Below are 23945 nucleotides of genomic sequence, written 5' to 3' on the forward strand. Positions count from 1 at the left end.
CTCTTTCTCTCCGTTAAATATCTGATCACTGACATTTCCATATCTTTCTTGTCATCCTATTTCTGTTTCATGTCTGTTGTGAACTAATACAAAACTTTTTGTGCAATCTCTGGCTATGACCTTATCCATTCCCTTGTTTCTGTGGTTTCTGGTTTTCTGTGACCCTATGTTCCCTGTGGTGGTGTCCGTGATGTGCACACTCCAGGCTAGCATTGGATGACGTCATCCGACACAAGCAGCTCAACCTATCATCCCGTTTTTCTCCCAGGGTGGCAGGGGAGAATGATTTTCTTCAGACTGTTATAAACAAAGTGATTGCTGCCAAGGAAGTTAACCACAAAGGTCAAGGTATGTACTTTCATGCAATATTAACATCGGGACCCGCAGCTGGGAAAATCCTCTCCGCTGCTCTGTAATTAAAATATCTCTGTACGGAGTGAAGAGGGTTTTATTATAATGAAAATAAATGATTGTTCTGTAGAGCAAGGAGGAGATCGTCCTCACGGCTGCAGGGTACGTGCCGCCAGTAGGTGGCTGAGACGGAATCTCATTATCACTCAGACAGCACTGGGTTTATATGCCCTGTATCTAAATACAATTCTGCAAATGAGTTACCGTATTTTCTAAATTTAAAGCAGAAAATCTAGTTTAGTCAAGACAAGTTGATGGAGACTCTTCTCCTAAATAGTGTTAATAGACAGGTTTATAGTTAAAAGTAGATTTACAATCAAACATTCAAGTTGCCTGCAGCCACCACTAGGGGGAGCATAAGAGTTAATTGCATACAGTATTAATATTGTATCCAATGTGCAAATAGTATGCAGTAAACTCCAATGCACTTTTAGTGGTGGAAAATAAATGATTTTAAATTTATATCTAGGGTTTATGGAGACCTGTGTCAAAAGACCAAAACTCTACTCCTGAAAAAAAAAAACACAATTAATGCAGGGAAATTGACTTGAAATCCACTGCATGTCTATTTATGTAGCAGGAAGTTTATAGATTTTCCCTTAAGGGCTCCAATGAAGAAGTATAAATCGTCAGTAAACATGCTTTGTGGTGGGTTTTTCTTAGAAAAACATCACAGATTCACAGCAGGGTGGAAGTAGAGTGCCAGGGAGCAGAACAGGTAATACCTTTTCTTTTCCCCAAAGAACTCCTTTAAAATGTAGATAGGGTAGGGTTGTGTAGGACCTCCATCGACTGTAATTGTTAAAGGGAAATGTTAAAGAAAAATCTAACCTGCTGAAATCCTCCTTATAACGCACAGGGTGCTAAGGATGAGGGTCAGTTTTCTTGTGCTATTAGGAGTTAGTTTTTGTGTACTGGGAGGCAGGACTACCACCCCCGGTGCACCTATTTGTCCCCAGCCGGCCCTCCTTTCTAGTGAATATGAGTAGAGCGGGCTGGCCAGGGTGGATCAGTGTGCTGGGTGTTGTAGTCCCGCTCCCAGTGCACCAAAACTACTCAGCATAGGGATTAAACATCTAATGGCATGGAACTGAACTACTAATGGCACCAAAACAGCGCCAAGGATGAAGGCAAGAAATTTACCTTCATCTTCAGCACCCTGTGCGCTATAGGGAGATGTCGGCCGGTTAGGCGCTACAAACCTCATGATACTTTGCCGATAGAACAGCTGAATAGGTTCACACTGTGTTTTGTGCTTGTTTTACTGTTACCATTTCATCACTTTTACTTTTCCAGTATACAAAGGTGTACCCGACTCTGTTATTATATACAGAAAAAAGGTGTACATTACAATGCGTTTTTATTAATAATTTAATGTAAGTCAGTGGGAAATGGATTCTGCTGTATGGCAAAGAGCAGAATACATTTTTAATGTCTGTTCAGTGTTTTTCTGTTCTTTTCAAGGTAAAATGTATAGTTGTTAAACATACACATAAACACAATGTGAACCAAGCCTTAACCCCCCAATCTGCTTAAGTACTAACAAACATAGTACTGCCTTTATTAAAGATGGTGGTGGGGATCCAGGGGTCTCTAAGGAAAAGCAAAAACTCCTATCTAGTGCAGCTTTCTTAAATAGACGGCCATTGAATAAAATAGTTGCCTTGCTGGACCTGGTATTCCCCGCAGTGATGCTGCACACTACAGATACATGTTAGTGCTGAAAACTATTGATAGAAGTGACAGCATCCCCAGCAACAAAGGTTACTGGGAGCAGCACTGGGAATGCAGAGCGTCGCTCCCCCCTACACTATGTGCTGCAATTGTTTGTAGACTCTGTAACTCTAACATACGATTAGGATTCAATTCTTGCATGTGAATAGTGGGTAACCCTCGATATATAGAGGGAAGATGTAATTAAATCATATGTAATGAAGGTGAATTGTATAGCATCAACACAGCTGTCCGCTAAATATATCCAGGGATTATTCAAAGGAACGTGTAACCCTTTCCTCCTTTCTCCGCAGGTCTATGGGTAACAATGAAGCTGCTGCCTGGTGACATTCATCAGATTCGAAAGGAATTTCCTCATCTCGTAGATAGATCTACAGCCGTCGCACGTAAAATGGGATTCCCTGAGATTATCATGCCAGGTGTGCGCCGCTACAATTACTGGGGTTAATGGGGAAGGGCAGCCTTTTTCAGTGCCTGTAATTTAGTGTTGTAGCAATTAGGACTAGATTAAAGGCATTATCCTGGAGAGAAAAATGTACGTACACGTCTTCATGTCTTTACATTCAGAACGGTCAGCCATTGATTATAATGGGCCGGCACTTTGTGGTGGAAGTCGCAGTGGTTGCAATGTCACCAGTGTCTTAAGTGGGAAGAAAAGAAGCTTGTTAGAAGTAAAATGTAGATACTTGCCTATGTAGCCCTATAGACTCCTGGTTCTGTAGCATGAAGATAATTCAAAGCCAGTTATTTTCTACTTGCCAAAGTTTGCGGGAAAAGCACGAGATACAGAGGACGTGTCTGTCAGACAGTCTGTATGTATGAGGAACATTCCCGCATTATCTGTACGGTACAGGCTGCAGAGCATCTTGTCAGAACTTTTTACTCCACACCTTTCTCGTGTGTGTGTATGTATGTGTGTGTGTGTGTGTGTGTATATATATATATATATATATATATATATATATATATATATATATATATATATATATATACAGTGGTGTCTTGGATTACGAGCATAATTCATTCTGGGACCGTGCTTGTAATCCAAATCCACTCTTAAACCAAAGCAACTTTTCCCATAAGAAATTATAGAAATGCAGACAGTTTGATCCACACCCCAAAAATAATGATTTATTATTCTGAATAACATGTAAAACTAATAAAACAAACATTCAGAAACAGCTGAATATGTGATATTATAAGTTACTGTACAGTAATGGAGAGGATGGGAAAGACAAGGGCGGACAGAGACTGCAGGGAGCATGAAGGAATGAGCAGGACAGATGTGGGCACATACATGCAGCATTCTCTGTCCAGGGAGAGAGGGGTTACAGCTGTGGCAAGACTGCCTCCACAGTCCTGTCCCCTGATGTGAGCCCCAGCCTGAAGTGGATCTGCTATGATTTGGAAGGTGAGGGAGACTTTCTGGGTCAGAGTACAGTGCTGTAGACCCCGCTATGCAGACTATGCCCCTCCTCCACTGGCCCTTCCACCCAGTACAGGGAGCTCTTAAACCAAGTCACAATTTTGAAAACTGTGAGCTCTTAAACCAAAACGTTCTTAAAACAAGTTACTCTTAAACAAGGTACCACTGTATATATATATAAATATAAATTGTGTGTACATGTATGTATTATATAACCTCTATATAGTAGTTGGGTCCTCTTTGTGCTTCCATGTAGGTAGCCTCCCCCCTCCCCTCTTGTAAGTACTAATCTGGTATTTCCAGTCATTTCCTTTTTGTCAAGATGGCAGAAGTGGGAGGTCAGTGAGGTACGTAACACACACACACACACACACACATCTATCTTCTAAGACGACCCCTTTTAGGGACACTCATTTGACATATATTGAAGGATTTCGCTGGTCTACTTCATGATGGATACTAACAAGGCCTGATATCAATTTGAATGGAGTCTGTCAGATTTCAGTCACTTGTCCATTGCGTTATTGAATTATAACCGGACCATAAAATGCTGCTGGCTTTAAAAAAAAGTTTTATTTTTTTTTAATGGCTATTCAGATGAGACAGCAACCCTGAACCTCCAGTGCAGATACTGTGTACTTATTGCATTTTAAGTCTGGGTTCACACTACGTATATTTCAGTCAGTATTGCAACCAAAACCAGGAGTGGATTAAAAACACAGAAAGGATCTGTTCACACAATGTTGAAATTGAGTGGATGGCCGCCATTTAATGGCAAATATTTGCTGTTATTTTAGAACAACGGCCGTTGTATTAAATTAATGGCAGTTATTCCCTGTTATATGGCGGCCATCCACTCAATTTCACCATTATGTGAACAGAGCCTTTCTGTGTTTTTAATCCACTCCTGGTTTTGGTTGCAATACTGACTGAAATATACGTAGTGTGAACCCAGCCTTAATGTACATTTTTTATTTTTCACCGTGGAACTCCCTTTGAGAGAATAGAGTTTATCCACAAAAACAAAAAACGTGATAGAAATGCAAAAGAAATGCAGTCTGGAGAGTCAGGGAAGTAAAGAAAAAGTTACGAAGGTTATAAAGAGACCTGATCAGAAGGTGAGCGAGAAGGAAATAAAGAGTAATATAAGGAAGAATAGGATGAAGACAAGAGGAGGGGTGTCAGACAGGGGTGTCTCTCATTAAAGTTTTGATAGAAGAAACTTTTCCTGTTGTCAGTTCATCTTCCTGTCTTTTACCTCCTACCTTTTTACCTTTGTGATCGGCGTTCCACCATACAGATATGACTGTCGGATACACCTGATTGAGCATTCCCTTTATTATGTATACAGTCTTTCAGGTCTGTGCTGGAGTGAAATCTCTTTAAGTGTAATGTTTACCCCTTCCTTCATGGCTTCCCTTTTATAAGACATCATCTTCTGGAAGCAGAGTGCATTGTGTTGGCCTGGATTCCTTCTTGGTAGTTTTATAAGCCATGAAAGCACAGCGATGTTCTTTTATTAATTATGCATGAGCCCCGCCACAGCAATAGAACATCCTGGCTGTTACATTAAACTCCAGCAAGGTTTTTTTGGAGTTGTATCTGGAGGCTTTCTCTTTTTTGGCTTTACTTGTTCTTAAAGGAAAATTTTAAAGCTACAGAGGAAAACGTTCCTTAATATGTGGCCTTCAGAACTCATGGATGAAACGTATGTAAAAAATTTGATCCAAAATATGGTGCACAGCTAATAGATAGTCTAAGATTGCTTGTTCATGTACAGCTGTTTCCGAATATATACATATTGTTTAAATGGATTAAATTAGAACTGTCCATAATGTTGGCCAAATGCTCAGGCACCCACCGTATACTTGGCTGAGCCTATATGTCTAAAGAATGGTGAAAGATTAGTCTAATGCCATACCTCTCCCAAAATGAAGAGGTGTGTTAAAGGGGTAGTCCGGTGAAAATCTTTTTCTTTAAAATCAACTGGTGTCAGAAAGTTATATAGATTTGTAATTTACTTCTGTTAAAAAATCTTAAGTCTTCCTATCAGCTACTATATGTCATGCAGGAAAGTTGTTTTATTTTCAGTCTGACACAGTGCTCTCTGCTGACATCTCTGGCCGAGACACAAACTCTGTCTAGGTTTTCCATGAATCCCCATAGGAAACCTATCCTGCTCTGGACAGTTCCTGTCTCGGCCAGAGATGTCAGCAGAGATAACTGTCAGAATAAAAATAAAACAACATTTCCTGCAGGACATACAGCAGCTAATAAGTATGGGAAGACTTGAGATTTTTTAATAGAAGTAAATGACAAATCTATGTAACCTTCTCACACCAGTTGATTTGAAAGAATAAGATTTTCGCTGGACAACCCCTATAAAAACCAGCATGTCTGATCATTCTCTCGACAGACTTAAAGGGGTATTTCTATGTTAACTAATATAGTTATACTTGTTAGGCTCATCATGTTAAATATTTTTTCAAATGTTTTAATTTAGCAAAGTTGCCCCCTTTTCCTGGTATCCCCCACTCATTTTTCCCTCTTGTTGACAGGTTTCAGACCACCAATCTGCCCTAATAGCAGTGGTCTGGCCGGTATATACATAGCTATAGTGTAGATGTGCGGAGAAAGTGTGTATATGAACTATATAATATATATACAAATATGTATATCGGCCATACCCCTGCTTTTAGAGCAGAGTGGTGGTGGATAACCTAGGGCCAGGATGGAAAACCTTCAGCCCCCCAGCTGTTGCAAAACTACAATTCCCATCATGCCTAGACAGCCTATGGCTTTCCAGGCATGATGGGAATGGTAGTTTTGCAACAGCTGGAGGGCCGAGGTTCCCCATCCCTTCCATAGGGTGACTAATCTGTTCTGTTTATGCTTTTTGCAGTGACCATGTCCGCTAATTGCAATTTTTCTATTTTTTTCTTTAGGTGATGTTCGCAATGATATCTATGTTACACTGTTTCAGGGGGACTACGATAGAGGCAACAAGACCACAGCTAAGAATGTGGAGGTCACAATGTCTGTATTTGATGAGGATGGAAAGCGGCTGGAGGTAATTCTTACCTGCTTTGTCTGGCCCAGTTTATGCTATAGACCAGGGTGTCAAACTCACAGCCCTTCCGCTGTTGCAAAATAACAGTTGCTATCATGCTTGAACAGCCAAAGGTTTAGCTGTCCAGGCATGTTGGGAACTGGGAACTGTAGCCATGTTTTCCTGGCAGTCCTAGGGCTGAATCCAACTTCTCCAGCCACTGGGAGTCAAATGTTTAACATTTGGCAAGTTCCCTTGTGATTTTCACAACTTGACTGCTAAGTATAGGTGTGCAACACTTTATCATTTACAGTATAAGCTCTCATTTTTTTTCTGAATATTTCTAATTTATACTGCTTTGTCTTTAATCACATATTGCAACTTTTAGGGGTGACTTCACACAGGACGTATCGCAGCGGAAATCTCGCTGCGAGTTTTGCAGCGAGATCCGCTACGAGGTAAGGTCCTGGCAGGTCCCTGTGAATACATACTTGCAGCGGTCTTTCAGACTGCTGCGAGTATGTAAATCACCTGCCCCTTAACCCCTTTCGATATGTTCACACTAAGTAAAACAGGCAGAATTCTGCGGCTTAACCTTTATGCTGTAGTATCCCGCCTGTCCCAGTGTGCCATAGCCTGTCTGTGGGAGAGAGTGCGCTCCTCCACAGCCGCTGCTCTCCGCTCAAAGAAGTGACTTGTCACTTGTTAGAGCGGGGGAGCGTTCACCCTCTCATTCACTGAGTACAGCGGGATTCTGCTGCGGAGGGATCCGCTGCGGAATTCCGCGGTACTTGCTCAGTGTGAACATACCCTTAATCGGCTCCCGCTGTATACAATTCATTACCTGACTTCAAACCTTGCTGCACAGGGTCCTGGCTTCCTGCTCTCTTGCCCAGCCAATCAATGGCTGCTGCTCGGCATCACACTGATTGGCTGATAAAATAACTTCCACTTATCGACAGGACGGGTAATAAATGCGCCTTGACCTTGGGACCTTCAGCAATTTCTATAAAGATGATCCTTGACTTCCCCATGTGACTGTTGCAGCGGTACACTTGCATTTACCGCTATGAAATCGTGTTCAGCAATCCCTGTCATACCCATAACCGTGAATGGAGCATTGGTCATGCAAACACATTGTTGCTTCATTCCCAAGGAGCACTCAGGGTCTGCTATTCATGGGAATTTGCCGACTGTCTGCCTCTTCCGACCTATGGATGCATAGGTGTTGTAGTTTTGTGTCAGTGCAGAATGAAGCCCATTAAAGGACACATAAGGGGTTAAAAATGTTGCTTTTCTTGTTTATATAGAAGTCTGTACATTACCTTGTAGTGTACGGTATATACTGTATACATTTAATCCTTTTTCTTATAATATTTCCCATTGATATCTCAGCATTATGTTTTGAATGTTTCATTCCATCACAAGTTAAAAGGCTTCTGGTGATCGGTTATTAAGCAGCTTTGATGTAAGCCTTGCGGTGCTGGATGATGGGGCCTAATGCCTGCGCACAGGCGCTCACAACACCTACATTTATTTGTTTTTTCGTCTTTCCTTTGTTTCCCTCTCTAGAACGTGATTTACCAGGGGGCTGGAGATGAAGCTATGTCAGAATACAAATCAGTCATATACTATCAAGTGAAGCAGCCGCGGTGGTTTGAGACTGTGAAGGTAAACTGCTCAGTGCTAAAACCCTTTATGAATATTGTAAATATCACATAGGCTTATAATGCAAATAACACAGCACCAAAGGCAGATCATGTTAGTGAATTTTAGCGCGTGCTTACCACCCTGCCGCCCCAGAGACATTTATTTGCTTCTGGAGGATTCTTTTCAGGAAAAGGCACTACCCTTGTTCAGACTCTTATTATGTTTAAATAAATAGGGCTTAGCTGCAATACCAGGCAAAGCCATGAACATGTATGGCATCGTCATGACCTCATACAAGCTTATCTCTGCCCCTTAATATAGATATTTTCCTGGATACTGGTTAAAGGGTTTGGGCTTATTATTGCTTCAAGACTGGATTTTAAGTTTAAAGTCTTAAGGGGTATATCTATCTGAGCATGTTGTTCCATACGCACAGAATAGGGGATAACATGCTGATCGGTGGGCGTCCAACCACAGATTGGATCTCAAGGTCAACCCCTGAACTGTGTCAGAATTTTCCCTAGAATTAATAAAGTGCACTGTACGTGTGTGGTCTTTGCTCCATTTATTCTCTATGGGGCTGCTGAACTATTCCGAGTGCTGAACTCTGAACTGTACAGTGGCCCCATAGCGAGTGAGAGGACGTGCGTGCTTGGTGCACACTATTCGTTCCAGGGAAAATGCTTTTCTTCTTTCCCCAGACATCAGAAAGGAGTCAGCACATCTCCATACACACAAGATGGTCCTGCTAAAATTAAGGGAATGTGTCTGCCTATTGGTACATTGATTTTCATATTGTTCCTAAGACTTCATCTCTGTATTAAAGGTCGCTATTCCTATTGAAGATGTGAATCGGAGCCACTTAAGGTTCACTTTCCGGCACAGATCTTCCCAGGAGTGTAAGTATTACGTAGGAGTTCTTGTATCCATGACTTGTTATAGTTTAGAGTGTATAATTTAATCCTTACACTTAAAGGGCTATTCCCATCACCTAAACTTTTTATGAGGTGTTGAGAAATGCAAAAGAAAGCAATTTTGCTAATACTTTGCTATAGGAATATACCCAGAATATACCGAGGAATTGGTTATATGGTTTTCTATGAGTATATTATCTGTCTGAGCAATAATTTACACCATGATGGTGCATATTGGCATCTGCCAGTAACTCGACCAACTTCTGGCATCCTCTAAAAGTTTGGAGCAGGACCATATACTCTCTGATTGACTCAGAGGGTAGATGGTTATAGTATGTACATATATATATATATATATATATATATATATATATATATATATATATATATATATATATATATTTATATATAATATGTGTGTGTGTTTTGACACAGGAATGCCATTTTTTGGGGGCTGCAAACTCTATAGATTGGTAGATCACATTGATATAAAATGGCCACTAGACTGCATATAATTCCCAGTCAGTGAATAGTCTGACATGTCCCTATCAGATATTCAGTTTTGATGAATACCCCCTAGTATTTTCTGGACAGTATCTTCTATGTGTAGATCCCATTTGACAGGTCAGTGTATGAATCCTAGATACACTTCTAACCATACAGGTCTCCTTTCTCTCCGTAGCTAAAGATAAGTCTGAGAAGATATTTGCAGTGGCATTTGTCAAACTTATGAGATATGATGGAACAACACTAAGAGACGGAGAACATGACCTCATAGTTTACAAGGTATTTTCATGGGGTTGCTATAAGTGATGGTTATTATGATTGCCATTGATAAATCCAGATCTGTGGGCTTTACTAGTTATGCAATAGTGGTCAAATATATGTGTCTCCAGAGATCAGACACTTTCATCTATACGCTTTGGAAAGGTATTATTTGTTTATTTAAATCCTCAAAAAAAAATCCTATATGTTAGCTACTTTAGAGGTGAATCACAATTGCGACACGTTAGAATGGTCATCTGACAATACATTGGATTACAAAGAGTCACCCTGCCGGGGCCTTAAGCCATAATATGCAAGTAAATCCAGTAGTGAATGTTCAGTTTCCCTGCAGCGCCACCACAGGAGGCATTAAGAATTGCACCATGCCTTTTAAAAATCAATGTGATGTCAGTGTGTTGCTGGACATGTTCTCCAGAGACACAGATAACTCTTTGTAGCCGCTCTTCACTCTGTCCATGACGTAATGTTCCTATAGACCGGAACCCCTTTAATTTCCTTGCAGTGTAGTAAGAGAAATAAAATTTACTGAAGGAATCCCATGTTTATATTATGTTCCCACCTCTACCATATTGACTTCAATAATACATCTGCTGATATCTTGTTTGTATTATTACCTTAATAAAGAGTCTGACTATGCAATAAATATCCCGTATAGTTAATATTAAAAAATAGATTTGTGAGTTACGCCGGCATTAATCGCAATATGTGTTTGGGAGAATAAGTGGCGCATTACTTTCCCATTTAATTGGATGCCAGCGATCGGTAGAACAAATTCATGAATCTCAAGTTGTGGATGAAATTACTGTAGTAATTAAACACTTTATTCCTGGAGATGGAGCTGTGCCGGCTGATGGCGGCTGGGAATAACGGATGTGTTTATATTCACAAGATCCCGTGTTCTCCTGGTAAAGACTACCTTATAATGAGATGCTTCCTGCAGCTCCAGCGTCGTAAGAACAACCCATTTATTAGCAGCTCTTAAGCATGGATATTTAGATTTCTTATTTTTCATATCACAGGCAGAGGCCAAGAAACTTGAAGATGCGTCGACTTACCTCAGCCTTCCCGCGACTAAGATTGAATTGGAAGAGAAGGGTCACTCGGCCACAGGGAAGAGCATGCAAAATCTGGGCTGCTGCACCATCAGCAAAGACTCGTTCCAAATATCTACTCTTGTCTGCTCAACTAAACTCACACAAAATGGTAAATGGTAAAGATTATACATAGTACCCAGTGGTAGTGTAAATATGGTGTTATATCTCCCTAGTGACTATATGTGGTGGAGTAATCTAAAGCATCTTCAAACATGATCAGAAAAACTGGAACATTTCAAAGTCAATTTTGGTTACTGGTGACCCTATCAATATTATAATGATATCTATGTTAGGCCTCATACATTACCCACAGAGCCTTCCAGGTATTTGTATTGACCCTTTATTCTGGTTAATTTGAGAAGAGACCTGCCCCCTGTGATGACTCTATGCCCCAAAAGGTTGTATAGTTGGAGGTTACCTTTTACTCTGTCATCTCTAGAGCCCAAGCATCATAGCAGTGGTGTCAAGCTATAGCATGCACATCTACTGTCTACCCACTTTCATTGACTTGCATGGCTCCTTTTCACACAATGAGCCTCGTACACAAATCATACAGGGCAGGGAGGAGTGGGGTATAAGAAGGCGTGCATGCTGTAGCTCAGCACTACCTCTGAGCATGATCTCTTTTAAGGGAAGCTGCCACTAGGTTTATGCTGCCTTAAATGAGGGCAGCATAAACTATTTAAAAAAATGCTAAACAGAGCAATGTATTACTTCTGTTCTGACATTCTCCTAATATGCAGGAGAATGGGATTTGTGCTGCACCACTCACCCCACCCTCTAGCTGGTGATTTACTTTAGACTGCTTTTATGTATCATGGAGAGGTAACTGCTAATCAGCAGGTGGTGGGTGAAGTGTGCTGGTGCTCATGAATATCAAGGACTACTGAGCTTACACACATAATGGAGAGGACTAGTTTGCCATGTTTCAACATTGTTATTCAGAGGAGATATCTCTGAATCATCTGCCCAGAACAATGTAAGTGATACATCATTCTGTTCAGCTTCTCTGTCACTAGTTTATGCTACCCTTAAATGCAGCAACACAAACCTACAGAATGAGTTTCATTAAGGTAGCTGTACACATTATAAGTGTTGGCTGACCACATTTTAGGAAAAGCATCAGGCATGTTGGATTTCATTTGCCTGACGTTCTACGGCAGGCGTCCAGTGGCTTTACCCACATTCAGAATGCGTGCATGCTCAACCAACCAAGCATGCATGTGGCGGGGGGATTGAGAGCTCTTTATCCAACCACCTAGCATATGCCATTGTCTAATGCCATGAAAACAGTGGCCTTCATCCTACCCTTTTATGTCGCTCCCCCTATCCATATTCCCAATCCTTGCACCATCTTTGCACTTGCACTCTAGTATCAGTTTGTGTAGCGGGTCACAACTCCATTTTGCACACAAGCCATTAGTTTTGTGGGACATTCTTGTTGTTCTTTCTGTTATTATGAAGCCGCCTTTTAGATTTATATTCTAATCTGCTGTGGCCTTTCTCTCCGTAGTTGATTTGCTGGGGCTGTTGAAGTGGCGCTCCAATACAAACCTACTACAGCAGAATTTACGGCAGTTAATGAATGTGGATGGAGGGGAAGTGGTGAAGGTAAATCTCCCATCTCATTTGCATTATATGCTCCAAACATCACAAATACCATCAGATTCATTATATATAAGAGAGTTATCACTAGACTTCACCTTGGAGCAGCCGTGTGGACAGCCTGTGAGTGGAGGTTGTATGTTTGGAAACTCTTCTGACCCTACGTTTGTGTCTTTAGTTCTTGCAGGACACTTTGGACGCGCTGTTTAACATCATAATGGAGAACTCTGAGAGTGAGACGTTTGATATATTAGTCTTTGATGCCTTGGTAAGTTATATCAGAGGAAACGTGGCGATCAAGAACATGGTATTATTTCTTCATGTTTTCACTGCTGGAAAGCTGTTGTCTTGATTCGTCTTCCTGAACACATTTGCAATCTCTTTTATTTTGTGTCTGAGTTGTAAGCTGGTAAAAGAATCCTCAGCATGAGAAATTGTGACACAGTACAATGCATATAAATTGTAATGTGCAGAATATTTGGTTTATTTTAGAAGGACATATTAGAATTGTATAACATGATCTCATTGTTGCTTCTCATCTCCCCCCCCACCACCACCAACTAAGCTCAGATTGTGCTTCTTGTTCTTGTGTTCGGTTTCTTATTAAAGGAGCCCTATTAATCCTGATTAATATAGTTATGGCTTTATGGCTATGGTTATTGGCCGTACATGCTTAGTAACTTAACCAATTATGTGGGTAGTAGGTATGGAAACAGGGGTCTTATAAGTCAGACACCCTGCAGTCCTACATTTATCTCCTATCATGTGGAGACTTAACGAGCAAACGTTCTCCTTAAAAAATATTTTGTGAACAGGTTTATGCTGCTCCATCTAAAGATAGCATAAGCTAGTGATTGCAAAGCTGAACAGAATGATGTATCACTTACATTGTTCTGTGCAGCTGATTCAGAGATATCTTCCTGAATAACAAGGACGATAACTAGACCCCTCCATTATATGTGTGTGTGCACTCAGTAGTCCTGGATATTTTTGAGCATCAGCACACTTTGCTCACCAGCCACTGACTGGCAGTTGCCTATCTATACTGTATATATACTGTGTATAGACAGAGAGATGTCAATTAGCAGCTGGAGGGAGTTGTGGGGTATGAAACTCATTCTCCTGCATATCAGGAGAACAGCTGAACAGAATGATGCAAGTAATACCCCGTTCTGTTCTCATTTGAAGCAGCATAAGCCTTGTGACAGATTCCCTTTAAGGAGTGTGGAATCCTGTAGGCCATGCAGTGCTGCACTAGGTAAAAATTGTACAGAGAAGTAAATAAAAACAACAATATAGGAATACCCATAGTATTGGAGTATGGAGGGTTCAGAGACACTAGAAGCCTAGGATCTGGGTCTAGTTCAGGATGCTTATTTCCTATAGATACATATGGATCCTGGTTAGCTTTGTATATGTGCAAGAAGATAAACTAGCTAGATCTGTGGAAAGAAAAGGAAATCTAGGTCTTCAAAAAAACTATGTCAAAAAAGTTTCTTCTACAAGACTGAACTGTCTGTAGATGGGCTCATTGTCTCCAGAGAATCTGTTACCTTGACAAAATGCTGTTTAATATGTAATGAACATGTTGTCTGGCTCAGCTTTCCCTCTAAAGTTCATTCTTTCAGCTTTTCTGATATTTTTCTCTCAGAATGGCCGTCCTGCGCTGTAGGCGTAGATGAGAGAGCGCTCCCCAGCTCAGGTTCTGCCTCCTGCCAGCATGCATTATTTATAAGAGCCACACTTTATTATTTTTCATTGCAGGTGTTCATTATTGGTCTGATTGCGGATCGGAAGTTTCAACACTTCAACCCAGTCCTGGAAACTTACATAAAGAAGCACTTTAGTGCAACCTTGGCTTACACGTATGTTTCATCCTTCCCCCTATTAATATATGAGTTGTGACAGTGCGAGCCGGATACATGAATAACCAAAGAGCAACTGGAGTATCTCTGCCTGAGGTTTAAAAATTCATCACAAGTTTTTGACCTATTTAAAAAAATGCAAATAGATGCATAATTCTCAGCTGAAAGAAAAGTTTGTTTTGCAATTTGCTATTTTTTTCCCCTTCTCGTTATTCAGGGCAGGTACTTCTTCTAAAAGATCACATAATTAGGTTTAATGTTATGTTACAAGTCAATGCGGCGTAGGCTATCGCAGCTTGCTCCCTTTAGCCTTCATTTAATCTGTGGACTAAAACACTTATTGGCTGCTATTTATGTTATTTGTGTCCTGCTGCTCCTAAAATGCCTCCATACAAAAGAATACAGCACCTGGCTGGTTACCCTGCTACACCCACGCCAATTGCCAACCTCAAGGAATTCGGCCTGAAATCATTCATAAAGACAATTACAACCTCTAGGTAGGAAGTAATCACAGGCCAAGTAGTCATATTCAGCATAAAGACCGCTGTTTTTTTTGCAGCTTTGGCAATTAAAATATGCTTTCTATATAGAGATCCTCAATTTCAATATAGAGACCATGCATTAATTTTGGGGCAATCGTACACACTCAATGGGGGTTAATTCCCCATGTGGGTGTGGGGTGACAATAAATAAGCATAATCTAAACAAGTGATAGACTAGTACCGAGAGAGAGTGGTCTCTGCCATACAATGCTATAAGCCAAAGTGGCCAGTGGAAATTAAATGGGGCACTGTCACTTTAAAAAAAAAAAAAAAAGTTTGGGAAATAGTGGGGAAGAGCATGTTCTCCTCCATTTCTGTGTCATGCGATTGAGAAGACGGACTTGGGGTTCTATTATACAAAGCAATATTTAACTATTAATGTCTAACGATAAACAATTGCAAACGAGATTCGTTAACCTGAAATCGTTCACCATATTACACAGAACGATGGGCGTTATGGTGCGTTTACACAGAGATTTATCTGACAGATTTTTAAAGCCAAAGCCAGCAACAGATTAGGTCAAAAAATAGAAAATTGAGATTTCTCCTCTTTTCAAATCCAATCCTGGCTTTGGCTTCAAATATCTGTCAGAAAAATCTCTGTGTAAATGCACCATTAGTTACAATCCTTACTACAACCGCTACTACGATTGTTTATTCCTTCTGATCCCAGCAAAAGAAGGAATAGTGGTGTGCCATTACACTGAAGGATTAGTGAACAAATGCGAAATTAAAGCAAACGAATGTGGAATTACAGCAAACGATTAACGAAGATTTTAGGGTCAGATCTAAATCAACGATCAGCACCACACAAACTGTTTTTCGATCGTCTCCTGCAATTACACAGGGCGATCATTGTTTAAATTTGAAAAATATAATGATTTTTCGCACAATAATTGTCCCGAGTAATAGGGCCCTTACAGTGCGAGTCTATGGGACCATCTAGGGTACAGAGACAAAGAGCCAGGAGAGAGGTGCTTAGACGTCCCCTTTTCTCTTTCCTTGTTCTAGCAGTCAGCCGTGGTTTAAGTACTAAAACTTTTGAATTGTCTCCAGAGTATATTAAAGTTTATTTATGTTTTAAAGAGACAGGAACACGTTAAGGGTCCATTGACATGCACAGGATCTGCCGCAGGTTAGGCAAAAACAGGTTTGTCAATAGGTGATTACCATAGGGACACATCTGGCTGCTTAGAAGCTGTATTCACAAGAGAGTAGGGTAGTTCTGATTATGAAAGCTATTTTATTATTTCTTTTTTTGCAGAATAGCTTTTTTTTTTTTTTTGGAGCAATAATATAATAGTTATAAAAACTGCACAATGGGTTGTTGGTTCTAGCTGGCAGATAGGCAGCACTCAGAAAATGGGGCTATGAATGAGGGAGCAAGCACAAACCCCAAACCTGCCCATCTAAAAGGTCCCTGCTTAATAGCTTTGATATTCTTGCCTTTCCCTCCCGATGACACCTCTGCTCTCCATTAGCGAGTTATAATTATTCCCTGCATATCGCTGCCAATTGTGGTCACTAATGTGGATATCTGTGTGTCTGTTCCAGAAAACTGACAAAGGTGCTAAAGAACTATGTGGACAACGCAGATAAACCTGGAATCACAGAACAAGTCTTCAAAGTCATGAAAGCACTGGAATATATCTTCAAGTTCATCGTCCGCTCCAGAGTATTATTTATTCAGTAAGTCCTTCTATATAGAAGCACCACTGGTCTGTTTTTATTACTGCTAAATGAGGTGTTCTATACAAGACAATTCCATTGAGTTGTAGGATTCACAGTTTATGGTTTCATTGTTAGATGTGCCATCTGGCAGCACCGTGACTCTGGTTAGTATTGTTGCCTTGCAGCGCTGGGGTCCTGGTTCAAATCCCACCAAGGACAATATCTAAATGTTCTCTCCATTGTTAGTGCTCAGCAGAATCTTAAATGCAGCTTTGGTTGTGAATGGAGCTTTAGTGGAGCCATGGTGTATTTTGTAGAATAGTACATTCACCACAATGCTCAGAGGTTTATTAAGTAAATCCAGGCGTCTTACAACCCGCTGTGAAGTTGATGATCTGCTACTGTAACACATCATTCAAACAACCTGGCCTGGAGAAATTTTATTTCTATTTCTTCTTAGAATGTAATAATAATAATTAAATAATAATAAATGTATCACCTGCCACTGATAACATGCTGCTTAAAACAAAAGAAAGCGAGGCTGTGACCGTGACAATCATCTCAGCTTACCACTGACAGAGACAGGACAGCGCTGCAGCCGGTGATTGGCTGAGCGGGCTTTCACTGCCAACATAAGTCCATCTTGGCCGTAGTAGTGAGTGTCAAACAACGGCCATTGTTGCACTAAAAATTACATTGCTTTCAATGCACAACGGCCAGAATTAAGTGACATGTCAATTATTTCCACGGCCGTAGAGAACAACGGACTTTCTTGTCATAAAAAAATACGTTTTGTGAATGTAGCCTTAGGCCATGTTTACACAATGTGTGTTTCGTGTAAATGATGGCCATTGTTGCAATTTGCAATAACGCCCGTGATTTACACAAAACAGATGTTGTATTGTGAATTAATGGAATCCCTTCCGGAGCATACACACATAGTATACGCTCCGGCCGTGATTCCATCCGGCAGCACAGAAAAATGACATGTCGGTTTTCTGCGGCCGCTACTCATTGGAAAGTGGCCGCAGAGAACCTGTCTGGGCACACAGTGGAGCCGCACGCTCAATTGTGTGCAGCAGTGAATTCGGATGCGGGTGCGCCTGTGTCCGCATTCATCAGAAATGAAGATAATCAGTCTTCAGTAACATCAGCCGTTCTGAGACCCGGCCGGTGTTATACAAAGTGTGAACATGGCCTTAAAATGTAATCTTTACTTTTGAAGTGTATTGTGGTTTTCTCTCATTTAATCCTTGCTCTCTTTTCATATGGATCTTATATGGTTGAATTTTTTTTATTTTTTTTTTTCAGACTTTATGAAAATAAGGGAGAAGCTGAGTTTATGGAATCCTTACGGCAGCTCTTTAAGTCCATCAATGATATGACAAGCAGCCAGACTGACCAGACTGTCATAGTCAAGGTGAGCTGTGACAACAACGTCTTCCTTAATGTTCTTAGTTTGTATAGGGGTAAAGTAATAAACTTCTGTTTTACGCCTCTCTGTGGCTTAGCCATTGTTCAAGGAGGCTGATCAGAAAACATGGCTGATTTTTATGGAAACCGCACCACCCCTGTCCTGAGTTTGGGTGTGGGTTTTGAAGCTCAGTTCCTTTAAAGCTAATGGAGAGAGTTGTGATACCGCACACAACCTGAGGACAGGGTTTTTTTTTTATTTTTCTTCTAACTCTGGAAATCCCCTTTAAGCAAAATATATTGCTTGTTTTATATTTTTTTGCTTTAAGCTTCATTACAAAAAAAGTAGTAGTGAAACTGCAGTAGAACCACATTACATATCAAACAGCTTGATATGAGCTTAGAAAAAAAAGAAACCTTAAAATGCTTCCGGCGATGTAAACCTTTCTTTTTCCCAGGGTAGCGAGTAGAGTTTAGGATTCCTGGCTTTTTACATACTGATTAGCATGTCTGTGCAGGAAAGGGAGAAAACCAATGGTTTATTTACTTAATATCAGACGGCAAAATGGATTTACATCTGTGCAGTGCAGGGGAGGGGGATGCAGAACGGGGGAAAAAAACCTTCAGATTTCACATTGGCCTATTTCAGTGACCTGAAAAAGTAAGAAAGTAAGGCATCTCTAATCACAGAATGACTTATAGGTTTATGTAAATGGGGTTTGTTTTCATCCGCACCACTTAAGAACATAATGCCAATCAATTCACTTTGAAGGTTCGTTTGTAATTGCCAATAAGGTTACATTTATTTTGGGTATTGATGATAGATTGACCACTATTGATCATGCAATGACAGATTGAGGAGGTAGGAAATATAAGGCTGTAGACCTTTTCACAACAAACCCATGACAGTTCTCTATGGTTTCCAAACCTATAGTTTGGTGCAAATTTCACCCTATGTATTGCAAAGGGTAAACTTCACCGTAAATAATCCACAGTAAAATTCACATGCTGCAGATTGAAAATATCCATACAGAATTGAGGGAATACTCACAACTTGGCGGGTTGGCCTACAACTCCCATCATGCCTGGGCATGATGGAAATTCTAGTTTTGCAATGGCTGGAGGGACGTACTGTAAGTTTGACCACCCCCACTATAGAGTATACCAGTATTACATAACTGAGCTTTGCCTATAGATAATAAATTTTTTTAAGCATATATGGCTTATTGCACCTCTAAAATAATAATAAAAAATAATATATATATATATATATATATATATATATATATATATATATATATATATAATCTCTATCGGATCAACTGTATACAGTTTAAAGGGCCCGTGGTAATGATGGCTCCTGTGTCACAGGAAGTGCTGTTTTTCCCATGATAATGAGAAAAAAAAATAATGAATGTATATTGCAAACTTGCTTTATATCACATCTACTGCTGATTTAGATTTTGAAAGTTATAACAACAGTGACACTTTAAAGAAACCCTCTGCAACTAGAAAATGATCGAAGTCAAATAGAATGGCTACAATACAGTTAGTCCTGAACATTTTTGCAATTTGAAAACTATTCAATGAAGAAACGGAGGCTCTCCCAATACGTCAGCATTGTTTTCATCCATCCCATTAATAGCAAATTAATTCCAGTGGTATATCCATGGGAACAGGGCTAACCGCACATTATTGAAGCACGGGAAGGAAGAAAAGGAGCGTTAGCCGGGGTCACCTGAAAAGCCATTTCTGTGACCTTCATGAGTTAGTAGAACTGCTTCCATTCATAAAGAATATTGATCCCTAACCTCCGGGGGATGTAATCTGGTTTTGGACACAGTTGTTCACAGTTTCCGCTAATAAACATAAAAACGTAATCTTTCCAAAGCTGAAATTCCTGGTTTGTTGAAATCCTGGTGGTATAGCTTGTGCCAAATATTCTCATTTCCTATGCTAAGTATTACATATCTCCTATTATGCTAACGAAATCTGATTAGAGTCATGTATTGATTATAAGACATAATGAAAATATCTGACACTTCAGCTGGATGGAGCGTTCTCGCTCCTGATTAATGTAGAGAATGTATCAGAATGATACAGGATTAGGTTATATTACCAATGCAGACGGGAAATGTGCATTGCTCCTTCTATTTATTAGCCACAGCTACCACCTCCTGACCTGGAGGATAGATGAGTTAGTACTAGTGTTCTGCGAGCACCAAAATGCTTGAGTGCTCGACTCGTGCAACGAATCTCATTGAAGTCAATGGGAGACTCGAGGTTAACCATGTTTTGTCCCTCAAAGGGTTGTGTAAACGAAATATTCAGTATTTGGTATTAAAAAAATGCAATAGGTTGCAATAGGACACATTAGAACTTGAACATGCTCGCTCTACAGTAGTTAATACATGATTGTCTTATGATTTGAATGGGCGTTCTGTAACACTAGATTCCCCCTGCAGTGCCCTCCACTTTCTCTAGAAATAACTTTTGGCCCCACATAGGTTAGCATGCCACCAGTCAGTCCGCAGACCAGTCCTGATAGGTTAGCATCTTCCTGCTACGGATCCGGTGTGTGTGCAGGCACCCTATAGGGTTATTCCCATCTCATAAGGTCAGGGTTACACTGTGACTTTCTGTAACACTACAAGACTGATTTTACCTATTGAGCTACAGCTGCAGCCTGAATCCATACATTGAGCTGTATACAATCTTGTGGGCTGCAGCTGTCACTCTAGTAAAATCAATCTTGTAGCGCTACAAAAACTCACAATGCAGCCCTGACCTAAAGTAATGGCATGTTGTATGTATACATCACCGCTTTAAGATTGTATGCGTCTTGCCTCCAGGACTCCTAGCAGCCTCAAAAAAGAAGGGGCCAAAGTGCTGTGACCCCTTGACTGATTTTCCCCACACAGTACTTTTGGCTCTCTGAATGCTGCAGTGCTGGAAAAAACTAAGGGTCCTTTTACACTTGCCGATCTTCAACCATCTGCAGCCGCAAATGATTGTTGATCATTTGAGTTTGACGCTGGTTTGCATTGCCATCGTGTGGCTGGGCCACATGAACGATCACTGCGGGGTTCATGTGGACATTAAAATTCATTGCTATCGGCTGCACATTGCGTTTACACAAGGAGATCTGCATCCGTTTTACCCGCTCCTCGGTTGATCACTGACACATAGACTGATTATTAGCTTAATCAATGGTAACAGGTTGTGCCCCACTCTGCTGTAGCAACCTGTGTAGTTATGCCAGCAACCCATAATGTATTATATCTATAGATGAGTGAACCTCAAGCACGCTCGTGTTCATCCGAACCAGAGTGTGTGGCATTTGATTACCGGTGGTTGAAGAAGTTGGATGCAACACTAGGCAGTCCTGGAGTCCGCTCGCTGCCTCCCACTGAGATTTTTAACACCGTCCAGAACCTTTTACAGAACTCGCCATTAATCTGTGTCACATTTTGACCTCTTCATCATCTCATTTCACGTCCACAATAGTTTACATACATATGTCATAAATCCTGATTTGCTGTTTTAGTTGCGTCTGCATTACTACATTCTTTTAGTTTTAGATTTAATTTATGTATCCAAGTAATGCTGTGAGGGATGTACGGTAATATATACCATTGTGGATAGTGTTATTCCAATGCAGAGAAGCGCCAGACTTGTTTTATTGTTTGATTTGAAGTAAACCTGTTTGCTGTAGAGATTACTCTTCAATACATGTGTATGATGCCTTTTATGTGATGTGTATCCATTATGGATTCTTCTTACCTTCCTGCTCCTGTCTAATGTATGTTAGTGTGTTTATTCTCTTTTGTGCTTTAGCGGTAAATCTGTATATACAAAATAGTAATTTACACTTCAAGCAAGAACAGAGACCCGAGCCTGGAGCCAATAAATGAGAAATATTTATAAGCCCTATACAGCCAGGCTCCTCATCCTTTAGTATTATGCAGGGCAATTGGAATAAGGAAACACTGTACAAGCACCAGGACAAATTGCTCCCCATGAGGGTTTACAAGGCTTATATTGGCATAGCGAGGGAATTTCCTTCCCCCATCAAAGGGGCTGCCTGTTTCATCCATGATATAAGATGCTAACCCCAAGGGGAGATGCACTGCAGTCATGAAAAACTTTATTATTGCACACCTCGCGCTGGCTCCTTAATCCGCCCCACAGTTTTCTCATCTCTCTTCAAAGTTGCCCAAATTTCCAACTTTTTTCCTTTTATGTCTTATACAGTGGGTTGTCTGGGTTTTCTTATTAAGAATATAAAATGATTTCTTATAAAACAATCATGTTTTTCTTCTTCCCAGGGTGCTGCACTGAAATATCTGCCAACCATTGTGAATGACGTGAAAATTGTCTTTGACCCAAAGGAGTTAAGGTTAGTATCTATTCCAACTAAGACGTCCACTGCCGCCATGGCATTCCCCATATCCTTAATGCAGTTGCTGGATTTCTTAATTTGCAGGTCTTTAGAGTCACTGCCTATATCTGTAGCAACCTCCTATGTGTTAAAGTGGTAGCCTAGAGACCAGGATGGTTAAAGGGATCAATTAGAGCCTTTCAATTAAAGGCTTTCTATGGTTTAAAGTGACACTATCATCCTCTTTTTGCATTATGACTTCTCTACACAGGTGTAAAGGGTAAATTTTGCAGTTTTCATATCTTATTTTATATCATACTTCATGGTGCTTGTTGCAGTAAAAAGTGATCTTCCATCATCTGCGGATTGTGCCACCTGGGTGGGGCTAAGTAGCCACGCCCCTTTGATGAAATTGCCGCATAGGCTCTGTCCCCTCAACTGCCATTGGAAGGGCCGGCCTAAAGGTCTAGGCCTATGCAAGCAGATGACGTTATGGAGGGGTGGGTCTACGGCAGTGATGTGGGCGGGGCTAAGTGGCACAACGTCCACGAAGCCCCGCCCAGGTAGCACAAACCGCAAATTATAACAGATCACTTTTTACTGGAACAAGCACGACGTTTGAAATAAAATAGGGGATCAAAACTGCAAAATGTACCCCTTAACACCTATGTAAAGAAGTCATAATGAAAAAAGGGGGGTGACAGTGTCACTTTAAAAGCTATAAACTTGTAGATATGTGAGGGGCACAGTAGCTGGGACCCTGCTAATTCCCAGAATGCAGCAATTTTGTTGCCCCAATAAATGTAATTGACTCCTCCACTCCATTCATCCTCTATGGGCCTTCTGAGCATTGCTTAAAATACCCTCTTTCTCCTGATAATAAGGTCATCATGTCCTTCCCTTCACACAGACAATGATAACATTCCAGCTGTCTGCTGCTCCTCTCATTATGTCCAGTTTATGCTTTATAGTTGCACCATGGCCGTACCTCGGCCACACTGCCTCAGCTCTGCTGACCTTACTGCTCAGGTCTTGTAGAAGACTGTGTTACAGTTCACCATTGTTATTCAGGGTGTTTATATAGGGCAGATGTTCCCCTTCTCCTTAGTGATTTAGTGAGTGGTGAACAGTTTTTTTTTTTGCTGTACGCGGCTCTCGTAGGCTTTTCCCAGTATATTAATATTTTCCTCCGGAGACAATTTCTCTATTTCTATGACATCTTGTTTCTGCTGAGCGGGATCCCTCTTCCTCTAGTTATGTAGAAGATAATTTCCTTTCTATGAGCAGATCAGTGAATCATTTGTACTGGGTTTGCTGCGTCTACCCACAGATTAGGTGACTTTATTATCTGCCAGATTTATGGTGACTCCGAGCTATACCGTTATGTTTATTAATAGGAGTGTG

General features: G+C 40.6%; 1 protein-coding gene across 1 annotated transcript in view; it reads left to right on the forward strand.

The window, feature by feature from the left end:
- DOCK1 (dedicator of cytokinesis 1) overlaps positions 1 to 23945 on the forward strand; it is a 302766-nt gene that overhangs the window by 77462 nt on the left and 201359 nt on the right. Inside the window, exons 12-24 of the mRNA XM_069980039.1 lie at positions 269 to 348; positions 2439 to 2564; positions 6517 to 6641; positions 8193 to 8291; positions 9097 to 9169; positions 9867 to 9970; positions 10990 to 11173; positions 12578 to 12675; positions 12848 to 12937; positions 14434 to 14534; positions 16631 to 16765; positions 18059 to 18167; positions 22489 to 22559. Coding sequence (XP_069836140.1) covers positions 269 to 348; positions 2439 to 2564; positions 6517 to 6641; positions 8193 to 8291; positions 9097 to 9169; positions 9867 to 9970; positions 10990 to 11173; positions 12578 to 12675; positions 12848 to 12937; positions 14434 to 14534; positions 16631 to 16765; positions 18059 to 18167; positions 22489 to 22559 — 1395 coding nt within the window. The remainder of the gene's footprint in view (positions 1 to 268; positions 349 to 2438; positions 2565 to 6516; positions 6642 to 8192; positions 8292 to 9096; positions 9170 to 9866; positions 9971 to 10989; positions 11174 to 12577; positions 12676 to 12847; positions 12938 to 14433; positions 14535 to 16630; positions 16766 to 18058; positions 18168 to 22488; positions 22560 to 23945) is intronic.

The sequence above is a fragment of the Dendropsophus ebraccatus genome, chromosome 8 (genome assembly GCF_027789765.1).
Source record: "Dendropsophus ebraccatus isolate aDenEbr1 chromosome 8, aDenEbr1.pat, whole genome shotgun sequence".
Lineage (NCBI taxonomy): Eukaryota > Metazoa > Chordata > Amphibia > Anura > Hylidae > Dendropsophus > Dendropsophus ebraccatus.